Source organism: Pseudorasbora parva, chromosome 16, assembly GCF_024679245.1.
Source record: "Pseudorasbora parva isolate DD20220531a chromosome 16, ASM2467924v1, whole genome shotgun sequence".
Classification (NCBI taxonomy): Eukaryota; Metazoa; Chordata; class Actinopteri; order Cypriniformes; family Gobionidae; genus Pseudorasbora; species Pseudorasbora parva.
In genome coordinates, this window is record NC_090187.1 from 275958 (window position 1) to 288887 (window position 12930).

General features: G+C 44.6%; 1 protein-coding gene and 11 non-coding genes across 13 annotated transcripts in view; 11 read left to right on the forward strand and 1 right to left on the reverse strand.

Annotated features, from left to right (window-relative positions):
• The window catches only part of LOC137043366 (fibulin-7), a 44676-nt gene extending 36627 nt beyond the window's left edge, over positions 1-8049 (reverse strand). For both annotated transcript variants that reach the window (XM_067419629.1, XM_067419628.1), the window contains exons 1-3: positions 7865-8049; positions 4563-4722; positions 3736-3906 (exon numbers count right to left, since the gene is read on the reverse strand). In XM_067419629.1, coding sequence (XP_067275730.1) covers positions 3736-3906; positions 4563-4722; positions 7865-7960 — 427 coding nt within the window. In that variant the 5' untranslated portion in view covers positions 7961-8049. The remainder of the gene's footprint in view (positions 1-3735; positions 3907-4562; positions 4723-7864) is intronic.
• Positions 8050-8775: 726 nt separating this feature from the next.
• Positions 8776-8847, forward strand: trnaw-cca (transfer RNA tryptophan (anticodon CCA)). The gene has a single exon. It is a non-coding gene; the product is annotated as a tRNA-Trp (tRNA).
• Positions 8848-9273: 426 nt separating this feature from the next.
• Positions 9274-9345, forward strand: trnaw-cca (transfer RNA tryptophan (anticodon CCA)). Its single transcript has one exon. It is a non-coding gene; the product is annotated as a tRNA-Trp (tRNA).
• A 94-nt stretch (positions 9346-9439) lies between these two features.
• trnaw-cca (transfer RNA tryptophan (anticodon CCA)) lies at positions 9440-9511 on the forward strand. The gene has a single exon. It is a non-coding gene; the product is annotated as a tRNA-Trp (tRNA).
• A 426-nt stretch (positions 9512-9937) lies between these two features.
• On the forward strand, positions 9938-10009 carry trnaw-cca (transfer RNA tryptophan (anticodon CCA)). Its single transcript has one exon. It is a non-coding gene; the product is annotated as a tRNA-Trp (tRNA).
• Positions 10010-10906: 897 nt separating this feature from the next.
• Positions 10907-10978, forward strand: trnaw-cca (transfer RNA tryptophan (anticodon CCA)). The gene has a single exon. It is a non-coding gene; the product is annotated as a tRNA-Trp (tRNA).
• Positions 10979-11072: 94 nt separating this feature from the next.
• On the forward strand, positions 11073-11144 carry trnaw-cca (transfer RNA tryptophan (anticodon CCA)). The gene has a single exon. It is a non-coding gene; the product is annotated as a tRNA-Trp (tRNA).
• Positions 11145-11238: 94 nt separating this feature from the next.
• On the forward strand, positions 11239-11310 carry trnaw-cca (transfer RNA tryptophan (anticodon CCA)). The gene has a single exon. It is a non-coding gene; the product is annotated as a tRNA-Trp (tRNA).
• A 93-nt stretch (positions 11311-11403) lies between these two features.
• trnaw-cca (transfer RNA tryptophan (anticodon CCA)) lies at positions 11404-11476 on the forward strand. Its single transcript has one exon. It is a non-coding gene; the product is annotated as a tRNA-Trp (tRNA).
• A 426-nt stretch (positions 11477-11902) lies between these two features.
• Positions 11903-11974, forward strand: trnaw-cca (transfer RNA tryptophan (anticodon CCA)). The gene has a single exon. It is a non-coding gene; the product is annotated as a tRNA-Trp (tRNA).
• Positions 11975-12068: 94 nt separating this feature from the next.
• On the forward strand, positions 12069-12140 carry trnaw-cca (transfer RNA tryptophan (anticodon CCA)). Its single transcript has one exon. It is a non-coding gene; the product is annotated as a tRNA-Trp (tRNA).
• A 426-nt stretch (positions 12141-12566) lies between these two features.
• trnas-cga (transfer RNA serine (anticodon CGA)) lies at positions 12567-12638 on the forward strand. Its single transcript has one exon. It is a non-coding gene; the product is annotated as a tRNA-Ser (tRNA).
• The last annotated feature ends 292 nt before the right edge of the window (positions 12639-12930 follow it).

Consider the following 12930-nt stretch of genomic DNA (forward strand, 5'->3'; position numbering starts at 1 on the left):
AGAATTAAAGCGAGTTTATCTCCTCTCTGTGTTAAACGGGGTTAAGGCACAGATGGGGCTGAGGAGGCTTTAGAGAGCCAGAATTAAAGCGAGTTTATCTCCTCTCTGTGTTAAACGGGGTTAAGGCACAGATGGGGCTGAGGAGGCTTTAGAGAGCCAGAATTAAGGCGAGTTTATCTCCTATCTGTGTTAAACGGGGTTAAGGCACAGATGGGGCTGAGGAGGCTTTAGAGAGCCAGAATTAAGGCGAGTTTATCTCCTCTCTGTGTTAAACGGGGTTAAGGCACAGACGGGGCTGAGGAGGCTTTAGAGAGCCAGAATTAAGGCGAGTTTATCTCCTCTCTGTGTTAAACGGGGTTAAGGCACAGATGGGGTCGAGGAGGCTTTAGAGAGCCAGAATTAAGGCGAGTTTATCTCCTCTCTGTGTTAAACGGGGTTAAGGCACAGACGGGGTTGAGGAAGCTTTAGAGAGCCAGAATTAAGGCGAGTTTATCTCCTCTCTGTGTTAAACGGGGTTAAGGCACAGACGGGGCTGAGGAGGCTTTAGAGAGCCAGAATTAAGGCGAGTTTATCTCCTCTCTGTGTTAAACGGGGTTAAGGCACAGATGAGGCTGAGGAGGCTTTAGAGAGCCAGAATTAAGGCGAGTTTATCTCCTATCTGTGTTAAACGGGGTTAAGGCACAGATGGGGCTGAGGAGGCTTTAGAGAGCTAGAATTAAAGCGAGTTTATCTCCTCTCTGTGTTAAACGGGGTTAAGGCACAGATGGGGCTGAGGAGGCTTTAGAGAGCCAGAATTAAGGCGAGTTTATCTCCTCTCTGTGTTAAACGGGGTTAAGGCACAGACGGGGCTGAGGAGGCTTTAGAGAGCCAGAATTAAGGCGAGTTTATCTCCTCTCTGTGTTAAACGGGGTTAAGGCACAGATGGGGTCGAGGAGGCTTTAGAGAGCCAGAATTAAGGCGAGTTTATCTCCTCTCTGTGTTAAACGGGGTTAAGGCACAGACGGGGTTGAGGAAGCTTTAGAGAGCCAGAATTAAGGCGAGTTTATCTCCTCTCTGTGTTAAACGGGGTTAAGGCACAGACGGGGCTGAGGAGGCTTTAGAGAGCCAGAATTAAGGCGAGTTTATCTCCTCTCTGTGTTAAACGGGGTTAAGGCACAGATGAGGCTGAGGAGGCTTTAGAGAGCCAGAATTAAGGCGAGTTTATCTCCTATCTGTGTTAAACGGGGTTAAGGCACAGATGGGGCTGAGGAGGCTTTAGAGAGCCAGAATTAAGGCGAGTTTATCTCCTCTCTGTGTTAAACGGGGTTAAGGCACAGATGGGGTTGAGGAAGCTTTAGAGAGCCAGAATTAAAGCGAGTTTATCTCCTCTCTGTGTTAAACGGGGTTAAGGCACAGATGGGGCTGAGGAGGCTTTAGAGAGCCAGAATTAAGGCGAGTTTATCTCCTCTCTGTGTTAAACGGGGTTAAGGCACAGATGGGGTTGAGGAAGCTTTAGAGAGCCAGAATTAAAGCGAGTTTATCTCCTCTCTGTGTTAAACGGGGTTAAGGCACAGATGGGGCTGAGGAGGCTTTAGAGAGCCAGAATTAAAGCGAGTTTATCTCCTCTCTGTGTTAAACGGGGTTAAGGCACAGATGGGGCTGAGGAGGCTTTAGAGAGCCAGAATTAAGGCGAGTTTATCACCTCTCTGTGTTAAACGGGGTTAAGGCACAGATGGGGCTGAGGAGGCTTTAGAGAGCCAGAATTAAGGCGAGTTTATCACCTCTCTGTGTTAAACAGGGTTAAGGCACAGATGGGGCTGAGGAGGCTTTAGAGAGCCAGAATTAAGGCGAGTTTATCTCCTCTCTGTGTTAAACGGGGTTAAGGCACAGATGGGGCTGAGGAGGCTTTAGAGAGCCAGAATTAAGGCGAGTTTATCTCCTCTCTGTGTTAAACGGGGTTAAGGCACAGATGGGGCTGAGGAGGCTTTAGAGAGCCAGAATTAAGGCGAGTTTATCTCCTCTCTGTGTTAAACGGGGTTAAGGCACAGATGGGGCTGAGGAGGCTTTAGAGAGCCAGAATTAAGGCGAGTTTATCTCCTCTCTGTGTTAAACGGGGTTAAGGCACAGATGGGGCTGAGGAGGCTTTAGAGAGCCAGAATTAAGGCGAGTTTATCTCCTCTCTGTGTTAAACGGGGTTAAGGCACAGATGGGGCTGAGGAGGCTTTAGAGAGCCAGAATTAAGGCGAGTTTATCTCCTCTCTGTGTTAAACGGGGTTAAGGCACAGATGGGGCTGAGGAGGCTTTAGAGAGCCAGAATTAAGGCGAGTTTATCTCCTCTCTGTGTTAAACGGGGTTAAGGCACAGATAGGGCTGAGGAGGCTTTAGAGAGCCAGAATTAAGGCGAGTTTATCACCTCTCTGTGTTAAACGGGGTTAAGGCACAGATGAGGTTGAGGAGGCTTTAGAGAGCCAGAATTAAGGTGAGTTTATCTCCTCTCTGTATTAAACGGGGTTAAGGCACAGATGGGGCTGAGGAGGCTTTAGAGAGCCAGAATTAAAGCGAGTTTATCTCCTCTCTGTGTTAAACGGGGTTAAGGCACAGATGGGGTCGAGGAGGCTTTAGAGAGCCAGAATTAAGGCGAGTTTATCTCCTCTCTGTGTTAAACGGGGTTAAGGCACAGATGGGGTCGAGGAGGCTTTAGAGAGCCAGAATTAAAGCGAGTTTATCTCCTCTCTGTATTAAACGGGGTTAAGGCACTGATGGGGTCGAGGAGGCTTTAGAGAGCCAGAATTAAAGCGAGTTTATCTCCTCTCTGTGTTAAACGGGGTTAAGGCACAGATGGGGTCGAGGAGGCTTTAGAGAGCCAGAATTAAGGCGAGTTTATCTCCTCTCTGTGTTAAACGGGGTTAAGGCACAGATGGGGTCGAGGAGGCTTTAGAGAGCCAGAATTAAGGCGAGTTTATCTCCTCTCTGTGTTAAACGGGGTTAAGGCACAGATGGGGCTGAGGAGGCTTTAGAGAGCCAGAATTAAGGCGAGTTTATCACCTCTCTGTGTTAAACGGGGTTAAGGCACAGATGGGGCTGAGGAGGCTTTAGAGAGCCAGAATTAAAGCGAGTTTATCTCCTCTCTGTGTTAAACGGGGTTAAGGCACAGATGGGGCTGAGGAGGCTTTAGAGAGCCAGAATTAAAGCGAGTTTATCTCCTCTCTGTGTTAAACGGGGTTAAGGCACAGATGGGGCTGAGGAGGCTTTAGAGAGCCAGAATTAAGGCGAGTTTATCTCCTATCTGTGTTAAACGGGGTTAAGGCACAGATGGGGCTGAGGAGGCTTTAGAGAGCTAGAATTAAAGCGAGTTTATCTCCTCTCTGTGTTAAACGGGGTTAAGGCACAGATGGGGCTGAGGAGGCTTTAGAGAGCCAGAATTAAGGCGAGTTTATCTCCTCTCTGTGTTAAACGGGGTTAAGGCACAGACGGGGCTGAGGAGGCTTTAGAGAGCCAGAATTAAGGCGAGTTTATCTCCTCTCTGTGTTAAACGGGGTTAAGGCACAGATGGGGTTGAGGAGGCTTTAGAGAGCCAGAATTAAGGCGAGTTTATCTCCTCTCTGTGTTAAACGGGGTTAAGGCACAGATGGGGCTGAGGAGGCTTTAGAGAGCCAGAATTAAGGCGAGTTTATCTCCTCTCTGTGTTAAACAGGGTTAAGGCACAGATGGAGTTGAGGAGGCTTTAGAGAGCCAGAATTAAGGCGAGTTTATCACCTCTGCAGACGGGCTGCTGGCCGCTCCAGCTGAGCGAGTCTTCGCACCGCCTCGTGTCGGAGCCCTGCAGCTCATAGCCCGGATCACAGAGGAAGTGCACTTCATGGCCCAGGAGAACAGCTTTGCCCAGCTTTCTGCCGTTCACAGGAGACTCCAGCTCAGGGCAAGACACTGTGGAAGATAGCAAAACATACTTCACATTAAGAGTTGTGCTTAAATTAAAGCGGTGGTTCTGTGGGTTATTTCTTTCCTAGGCTTGGTTGTGTTTATGGGGCGCTGTATAACATGTCTTAATACTTCTTTATTTTTTAAAACGCCATATTTTTCTTCTATTCTCCCTTTATTCCACACCGCTGTCTGTGCTTTGTGCGGCTCATTTGCTTCCTGCTTCTATGAAGCCCCTCCCTCCGAAAAACGCAATGGTCTTAGATTGGTCAGATGGCCAAATGTAGTTTCCTGTATTTTTATTGGCTGAAGCACAGGTTAAGGCCACGCCCCTTCCCATTACGGGCAGAAGTCACATCTGCGGAGACTAGTGAGGGTTTATGATGTCACCAACCCAGGAGGAAGCTCGTTGTAGTCCAAACCCGCCATTTTTGCAGGTAATAAACTGCCTTAGCTTTAAAAGACAATATCTCCGTTTGCAGAGAACTTTCAGCGCTGTAACTTTGCAGATAATGTTTATGCTCAAGCAGCGACATTACACACTAACTAAAGTTACACAAATCAAATCACAGCGACATTACACACTAACTAAAGTTAAACAAGTCAAATCACAGCAACCAGCCCTTGAAGTTAAGCGCGGATCCAATGTGTTATTTACTCACAGTTTTTCGGTTTAGCGGGCAGGCGTGCGACACTGTCATGCAGTAGGTTGAGTTTCTTCCTCAAAGTGCGAAGACTCTGCAAGTATGAAGCTTCCTGTGATGAAAGCAGTTTGTGAGCCTGTTGAATTGAGTTCTGTAGGTCTTGCCTACTGGGACAGTCCTGAGAAAACACACACATTACAGTCACAGAATTTGCATGATATTGCCAAAGTGTTGTGCCGCCTCTACACACACATGAGCTCCCCATTGTTAACCCGTGGGGTTTAATCTGGAGTCGGCCCACCCGCTCTAACAGCTCCAGCTCTTCTGGGAAGGCTTTCCTCAAGGTTTAGGAGTGTGTTTATGGGGATTTTTGCCCATTCTTCTAGAAGCTCATTTGTGAGGTCAGGCACTGATGTTGGACGAGAAGGCCTGGCTCTCAGTCTCCGCTCTAATTCATCCCAAAGCTGTTCTATCGGGTTGAGCTCAGGACTCTGTGCAGGCCAGTCCAGTTCCTCCACACCAAACTCCTCATCCATGTCTTTATGGAGCGACGCTTTGTGCACTGGAGCGCAGTCATGCTGGGACAGGAAGGGGCCGTCCACAAACTGATCCCACAAAGCTGAGAGCATGAAATTGTCTAAAATGTCTTGGTGAAGCATTAAGAGTTCCTTTCACTGGAACTAAGGGGCCAACCCCTGAAAAACAACCCCACCCCATTACCTCTCCACCAAACTTTACACTTGGCACAATGCAGTCAGGCGAGTCCCGTTCTCCTGGCGACGGCTAAACCCAGACTCGTCCATGTGATTGTCAGACTGAAGCGTGATTGGTCGCTCAGAGAACATGTCTCACTGCTCTAGAGTCCAGTGGCGGCTGCTTTACTCCACTGCATCCCACGCTTTGCATTGCTCTTGGTGATGTAAGGCTTGGATGAGCTGCTCGGCCATGGAAACCCATTCCATGAAGCTCTCTCCGCTGTTCTTGAGCTCATCTGAAGGCCACAGAAGTCTGGAGGTCTGGAGCTGTTGACTCTGCAGAAAGTTAGTGACTTCTGTGCACTGTGACCCTCAGCATGCGCTGACCCCGCTCTGGGATTTAACACTTCGTGGCTGAGTTGCTGTTGTTCCCAATGACTTCCACTTTGTTATAATCCCACTAACAGTTGAGCGTGGAATATTTAGTAGTGAGGAAATGTCAGGAATGGACTTATTGCACAGGTGTCAGCCTATCACGGCCCCACGCTTGAGTTCACTGAGCTCCTGAGAGCAATCTATTCTTTCACTAATGTGTGTAGAAGCGTCTGCAGGCCGAGAGCTGGAGTTATACACCTGTGGCCATGAAGGACTGAACACCTGAACTCAGGGATCTGGAGGAGCGGCCCAAAACTTCTGGCAATATAGGGTAAGTTCAGATAAAACAGGCTGTAGTGCCTAAAACAGGTCAAATGTTATATTTCATAAAGTATCCACAAGACCCAGAACTGAACAATCATACCGGATGTAATTTCTGTTATTGCATATTCAAGATCAACTGGCAAATATTGCAAATCTGCCGATATGTCCATCAATCAATATGACCTGTATAACCCTAAAAGCTTCTAAAGTCATTTAAAAAAGTGTCAAAGATTTCCCTTTTTAGTCCAATTACACAGATATAGCACACACACACCGCATGAGTTCCACTCAACGTATCCACTATGACCTTGAGTTTTGAGTTCTTGAGTTGTATTTTGTTATTTTGATAATAAACAAACTCATGTGAACATTTTCATCCGTCAGCCTTGATGACGAACACTCGAGTGTGAGGATCCTTCCCTCTCATTGGCTGTTGCTGAGGGGAAGGGCTCTACGTGTTGCTTTTTTAATTTTTCATGTTTTCATCTGGCAGGGCTTATGTAAGCAGAATAAATATTGACCTTCCTGTGAAAACCCCTGGCTGACTGATAGAGCAGCAGTGTTGCAGACACATTAGCTGTGAGGGGCAGCAACAGAAGCGGTTGATGTTCATGTTAACAGTGTTCTCTTTAAGGGAACATCAAAACACGCCCTGTTATTTATGCTCAGATCCCTCTGACGGCTCTGAATCGAGCGCTTGTGCGGACAGATAAACACACGTGAACTCGGCACACACTCAGCCTACAGTCTGGCAGATGCCAATTTTGTTTCAAGATTTTATAATGCCCATATTTCAAAGACAAGAACCTACACTGCAAAAAAAAATGCTCTTCTTACTCAGTATTTCTGTGTTGTTTCTAGTCCAAACATCTAAAAATGATTAAAACAAGAAGTATTTACTAGACAAGCAAAAGTAATTGTCTTGTTTTGGGGGAAAATAATCTGCCAGTGGGGTTAGTAAAAGAATCTTAAAACAACATTATATTTCTAACCCCACTGGCAGATTATTTTGCTTATTTTAATTTAAATTATCTTAATTTTAAGTTATTTTCCCAAAAACAAGACAATAAATTGTAATTGTCTAGTAAATGTTTCTTAATGTTAGATTTTTTTTAAATTTAGACTAAACAAGACAAAAATACTAAGTGAGGAAATCCTTGTTTGCAGTGTAGAAGAATATACGCGGCAAAAACTGCTCTTCTTATTTCGTTTTTTCTTCTTCTTGTGCCAGTCCAAAACATCTAAAAATTCATCAAACAAAATGCATGTACTAGATGACATAAGATATTTTTTCTTGTTTTCTGGGGAAAAATATCAAAATTAAACTTATTTCTGTTTGGGACGGAAACAAGATTTCAATCAGTAACAAGATTATTTTGCTCACCCCATTGGCAGATAAATTTGCCTGTTTGAAGCCAAAACTCACTTTATTTAGATTTTATTTTTAAGAAAACTAGGAAAAATATCTTGTCATTTTTCTTATCTAGTAAATTAATCTTGATTTAAGAATTGTTAGATATTTAGACTGGAAACAAGGCAAAACTACTAAGTAAGAAGAGCATTTTTTGCAGTGTTCTGACTTATTTTGGTGTATTTTATCATTCAATAAAAAACTGGATTAGTGCTGCTGTTTGGTCTTCAACAAATTCAGATGCATTTACAATGAATAGCTTGTGAATAATTTGATACCATCATCTCATTCAGCATTATAGTAATAAGAGAATGATGTACACAGCTTTACCCCTTTGGACTGAAACATGATTTAGGCATTTTAATTTAACATGTTTTCTGCAGAACTGCTTATTGAGTGTGTTAGTTGGCTTGCAGTATAGTCAACTTCTACTCTTTGCTCAGGTTAAAAAATCTTAAATTACACTTCTATTGTAGGTTCTGGTTTTGATAAAACACTTAATGAATATCACTCACCTGAGCCAGCATGGTATAAACCTGACAGATGAATACTGAAAGGAGCACAGAGTATCTTCGGTTCATCGTCTTCATTGAATGGCTGAGTGAATACATTGATTATGTTAATAAATGCCTCTGTGTTGTGGATTCTGTCAAGAAAGTGCTGTTTCTGTAAAGCTCCAGATGTGTTTCCGGCTCAGCAATGAAACCCTTCAGAATGAGACTGCCAGAGGACTTTCTGAAAGCAAGCGCCGGACTTTTTCCCCCATGATCCGCAGTTGGTGTATTTACTGAATGGACAGAAGTTTGGAGTTTCTAAGCAGGTGTTAGCATTGTTAGACTCAACTTATAAACTACTTTGTGTTATAATGCGGGAATCATTACTCAGTCCCAGAGTAAGAAAATTATTGGGTCACTCCCTTTTTCAAGAAATAACACATAATGAGATAAACAGTATACTTTTAGATTCATTAGGACAGTGGTATTAAAGGGATAGTTCACCTAAAAATAAACACTCTGTCGTCATTTACTCAGCCTGAAGTTGTTGCAAACCTGAATAAATGTCTTTGTTCTGCTGAACACAAAGGAAGATATTGGGAAGAATGTTTGAAGCAGATTTTCCCCCCATTGACTACCATAGCAGGACAAAAATACAACGGTAGTCAATGGGGGATGAGATCTGCATGGTTGCAAATGTTCTCCCAAATACCTTTCTTAAAACTGTCCTAAACAAATATATTTTAATACAAATGATTTATGAGTTTTTGAAGGAATAGATTTTGTACCAAGGTAAACCCTTGACAGGGCCTGAAACAAGGTTAGTTGTCACCACAGTTCTGAAAAATGCTAAAAATAAAGAAGGTGATAAACAACACAACAACGGCTGCTGATGCTGCGTTTTATTTTATATTCTGATTGAGCCAGAAGAGGGCCTCGTGGCGCAACGGTAGCGCGTCTGACTCCAGATCAGAAGGTTGCGTGTTCAAATCACGTCGGGGTCAATCATTCCATTCTTTCATTGCAAACCTTTTGTGAAAATCAGGAATAATTACTCCTAGACTCAACATGTAGCTAAGAAACAATACAGCTGTGCGTGACCTCGTGGCGCAACGGTTGCGCGTCTGACTCCAGATCAGAAGGTTGCGTGTTCAAATCACGTCAGGGTCAATCATTCCATTCTTTCATTGCAAACCTTTTGTGAAAATCAGGAATAATTACTCCTAGACTCAACATGTAGCTAAGAAACAATAAAGCTGTGCGTGACCTCGTGGCGCAACGGAAGCTCGTCTGACTCCAGATCAGAAGGTTGCGTGTTCAAATCACGTCGGGGTCAATCATTCCATTCTTTCATTGCAAACCTTTGGCAAAAATCAGGAATAATTACTCCTAGACTCAACATTTAGCTAAGAAACAATACCCCTGTGCGTGGCCTCGTGGCGCAACGGTAGCGCGTCTGACTCCAGATCAGAAGGTTGCGTGTTCAAATCACGTCGGGGTCAATCATTCCATTCTTTCATTGCAAACCTTTTGTGAAAATCAGGAATAATTACTCCTAGACTCAACATGTAGCTAAGAAACAATACAGCTGTGCGTGGCCTCGTGGCGCAACGGTAGCGCGTCTGACTCCAGATCAGAAGGTTGCGTGTTCAAATCACGTCAGGGTCAATCATTCCATTCTTTCATTGCAAATCTTTGGTGAAAATCAGGAATAATTACTCCTAGACTCAACATGTAGCTAAGAAACATTACAGCTGTGCGTGGCCTCGTGGCCCAACGGTAGCGCGTCTAACTCCAGATCAGAAGGTTGCGTGTTCAAATCACGTCGGGGTCAATCATTCCATTCTTTCATTGCAAATCTTTGGTGAAAATCAGGAATAATTACTCCTAGACTCAACATGTAGCTAAGAAACATTACAGCTGTGCGTGGCCTCGTGGCCTAACGGTAGCGCGTCTAACTCCAGATCAGAAGGTTGCGTGTTCAAATCACGTCGGGGTCAATCATTCCATTCTTTCATTGCAAATCTTTGGTGAAAATCAGGAATAATTACTCCTAGACTCAACATGTAGCTAAGAAACATTACAGCTGTGCGTGGCCTCGTGGCGCAACGGTAGCGCGTCTGACTCCAGATCAGAAGGTTGCGTGTTCAAATCACGTCGGGGTCAATCATTCCATTCTTTCATTGCAAATCCTTGGTGAAAATCAGGAATAATTACTCCTAGACTCAACATGTAGCTAAGAAACATTACAGCTGTGCGTGGCCTCGTGGCCCAACGGTAGCGCGTCTAACTCCAGATCAGAAGGTTGCGTGTTCAAATCACGTCGGGGTCAATCATTCCATTCTTTCATTGCAAATCTTTGGTGAAAATCAGGAATAATTACTCCTAGACTCAACATGTAGCTAAGAAACATTACAGCTGTGCGTGGCCTCGTGGCCCAACGGTAGCGCGTCTAACTCCAGATCAGAAGGTTGCGTGTTCAAATCACGTCGGGGTCAATCATTCCATTCTTTGATTGCAAACCTTTTGTGAAAATCAGGAATAATTACTCCTAGACTCAACATGTAGCTAAGAAACAATACAGCTGTGCGTGGCCTCGTGGCCCAACGGTAGCGCGTCTGACTCCAGATCAGAAGGTTGCGAGTTCAAATCACGTCGGGGTCAATCATTCCATTCTTTCATTGCAAACCTTTGGTGAAAATCAGGAATAATTACTCCTAGACTCAACATGTAGCTAAGAAACAATACAGCTGTGCGTGGCCTCGTGGCGCAATGGTTGCGTGTTCAAATCACGTCGGGGTCAATCATTCCATTCTTTCATTGCAAACCTTTGGCAAAAATCAGGAATAATTACTCCTAGACTCAACATTTAGCTAAGAAACAATACAGCCGTGCGTGGCCTCGTTGCGCAACGGTAGCGCGTCTGACTCCAGATCAGAAGGTTGCGTGTTCAAATCACGTAGGGGTCAATCATTCCATTCTTTGATTGCAAACCTTTGCCAAAAATCAGGAATAATTACTCCTAGACTCAACATGTAGCTAAGAAACAATACAGCTGTGCGTGGCCTCGTGGCGCAACGGTAGCGCGTCTGACTCCAAATCAGAAGGTTGTGTGTTCAAATCACGTCGTGGTCAATCATTCCATTCTTTCATTGCAAACCTTTGGTGAAAATCAGGAATAATTACTCCTAGACTCAACATGTAGCTAAGAAACAATACAGCTGTGCGTGGCCTCGTGGCGCAACGGTAGCGCGTCTGACTCCAGATCAGAAGGTTGCGTGTTCAAATCACGTAGGGGTCAATCATTCCATTCTTTGATTGCAAACCTTTGCCAAAAATCAGGAATAATTACTCCTAGACTCAACATGTAGCTAAGAAACAATACAGTTGTACATGGCCTCGTGGCGCAACGGTAGCGCGTCTGACTCCAGATCAGAAGGTTGTGTGTTCAAATCACGTCGTGGTCAATCATTCCATTCTTTCATTGCAAACCTTTGGTGAAAATCAGGAATAATTACTCCTAGACTCAACATGTAGCTAAGAAACAATACAGCTGTGCGTGGCCTCGTGGCGCAACGGTAGCGCGTCTGACTCCAGATCAGAAGGTTGCGTGTTCAAATCACGTCGGGTCAATCATTCCATTCTTTCATTGCAAACCTTTGGCAAAAATCAGGAATAATTACTCCTAGACTCAACATGTAGCTAATAAACAATACAGCTGTGCGTGGTCTCGTGGTGCAACGGTAGCGCGTCTGACTCCAGATCAGAAGGTTGCGTGTTCAAATCACGTCAGGATCAATCATTCCATTCTTTCATTGCAAACCTTTTGTGAAAATCAGGAATAATTACTCCTAGACTCAACATCTAGCTAAGAAACAATACAGTTGTTCGTGGCCTCGTGGCGCAACGGTAGCGTGTCTTGACTCCAGATCAGAAGGTTGCGTGTTCAAATCACGTCAGGATCAATCATTCCATTCTTTCATTGCAAACCTTTTGTGAAAATCAGGAATAATTACTCCTAGACTCAACATGTAGCTAAGAAACAATACACCTGTGCGTGGCCTCGTGGCGCAACGGTAGCGCGTCTGACTCCAGATCAGAAGGTTGCGTGTTCAAATCACGTCGGGGTCAATCATTCCATTCTTTCATTGCAAACCTTTTGTGAAAATCAGGAATAATTACTCCTAGACTCAACATGTAGCTAAGAAACAATACAGCTGTGCGTGGCCTCGTGGCGCAACGGTAGCGCGTCTGACTCCAGATCAGAAGGTTGCGTGTTCAAATCACGTCGGGGTCAATCATTCCATTCTTTCATTGCAAATCTTTGGTGAAAATCAGGAATAATTACTCCTAGACTCAACATGTAGCTAAGAAACATTACAGCTGTGCGTGGCCTCGTGGCCCAACGGTAGCGCGTCTAACTCCAGATCAGAAGGTTGCGTGTTCAAATCACGTCGGGGTCAATCATTCCATTCTTTCATTGCAAATCTTTGGTGAAAATCAGGAATAATTACTCCTAGACTCAACATGTAGCTAAGAAACATTACAGCTGTGCGTGGCCTCGTGGCCCAACGGTAGCGCGTCTAACTCCAGATCAGAAGGTTGCGTGTTCAAATCACGTCGGGGTCAATCATTCCATTCTTTCATTGCAAATCTTTGGTGAAAATCAGGAATAATTACTCCTAGACTCAACATGTAGCTAAGAAACATTACAGCTGTGCGTGGCCTCGTGGCCCAACGGTAGCGCGTCTGATTCGAGATCAGAAGGTTGCGTGTTCAAATCACGTCGGGGTCAATCATTCCATTCTTTCATTGCAAATCTTTGGTGAAAATCAGGAATAATTACTCCTAGACTCAACATGTAGCTAAGAAACATTACAGCTGTGCGTGGCCTCATGGCCCAACGGTAGCGCGTCTAACTCCAGATCAGAAGGTTGCGTGTTCAAATCACGTCGGGGTCAATCATTCCATTCTTTCATTGCAAATCTTTGGTGAAAATCAGGAATAATTACTCCTAGACTCAACATGTAGCTAAGAAACAATACAGCTGTGCGTGGCCTCGTGGCCCAACGGTAGCGCGTCTACCT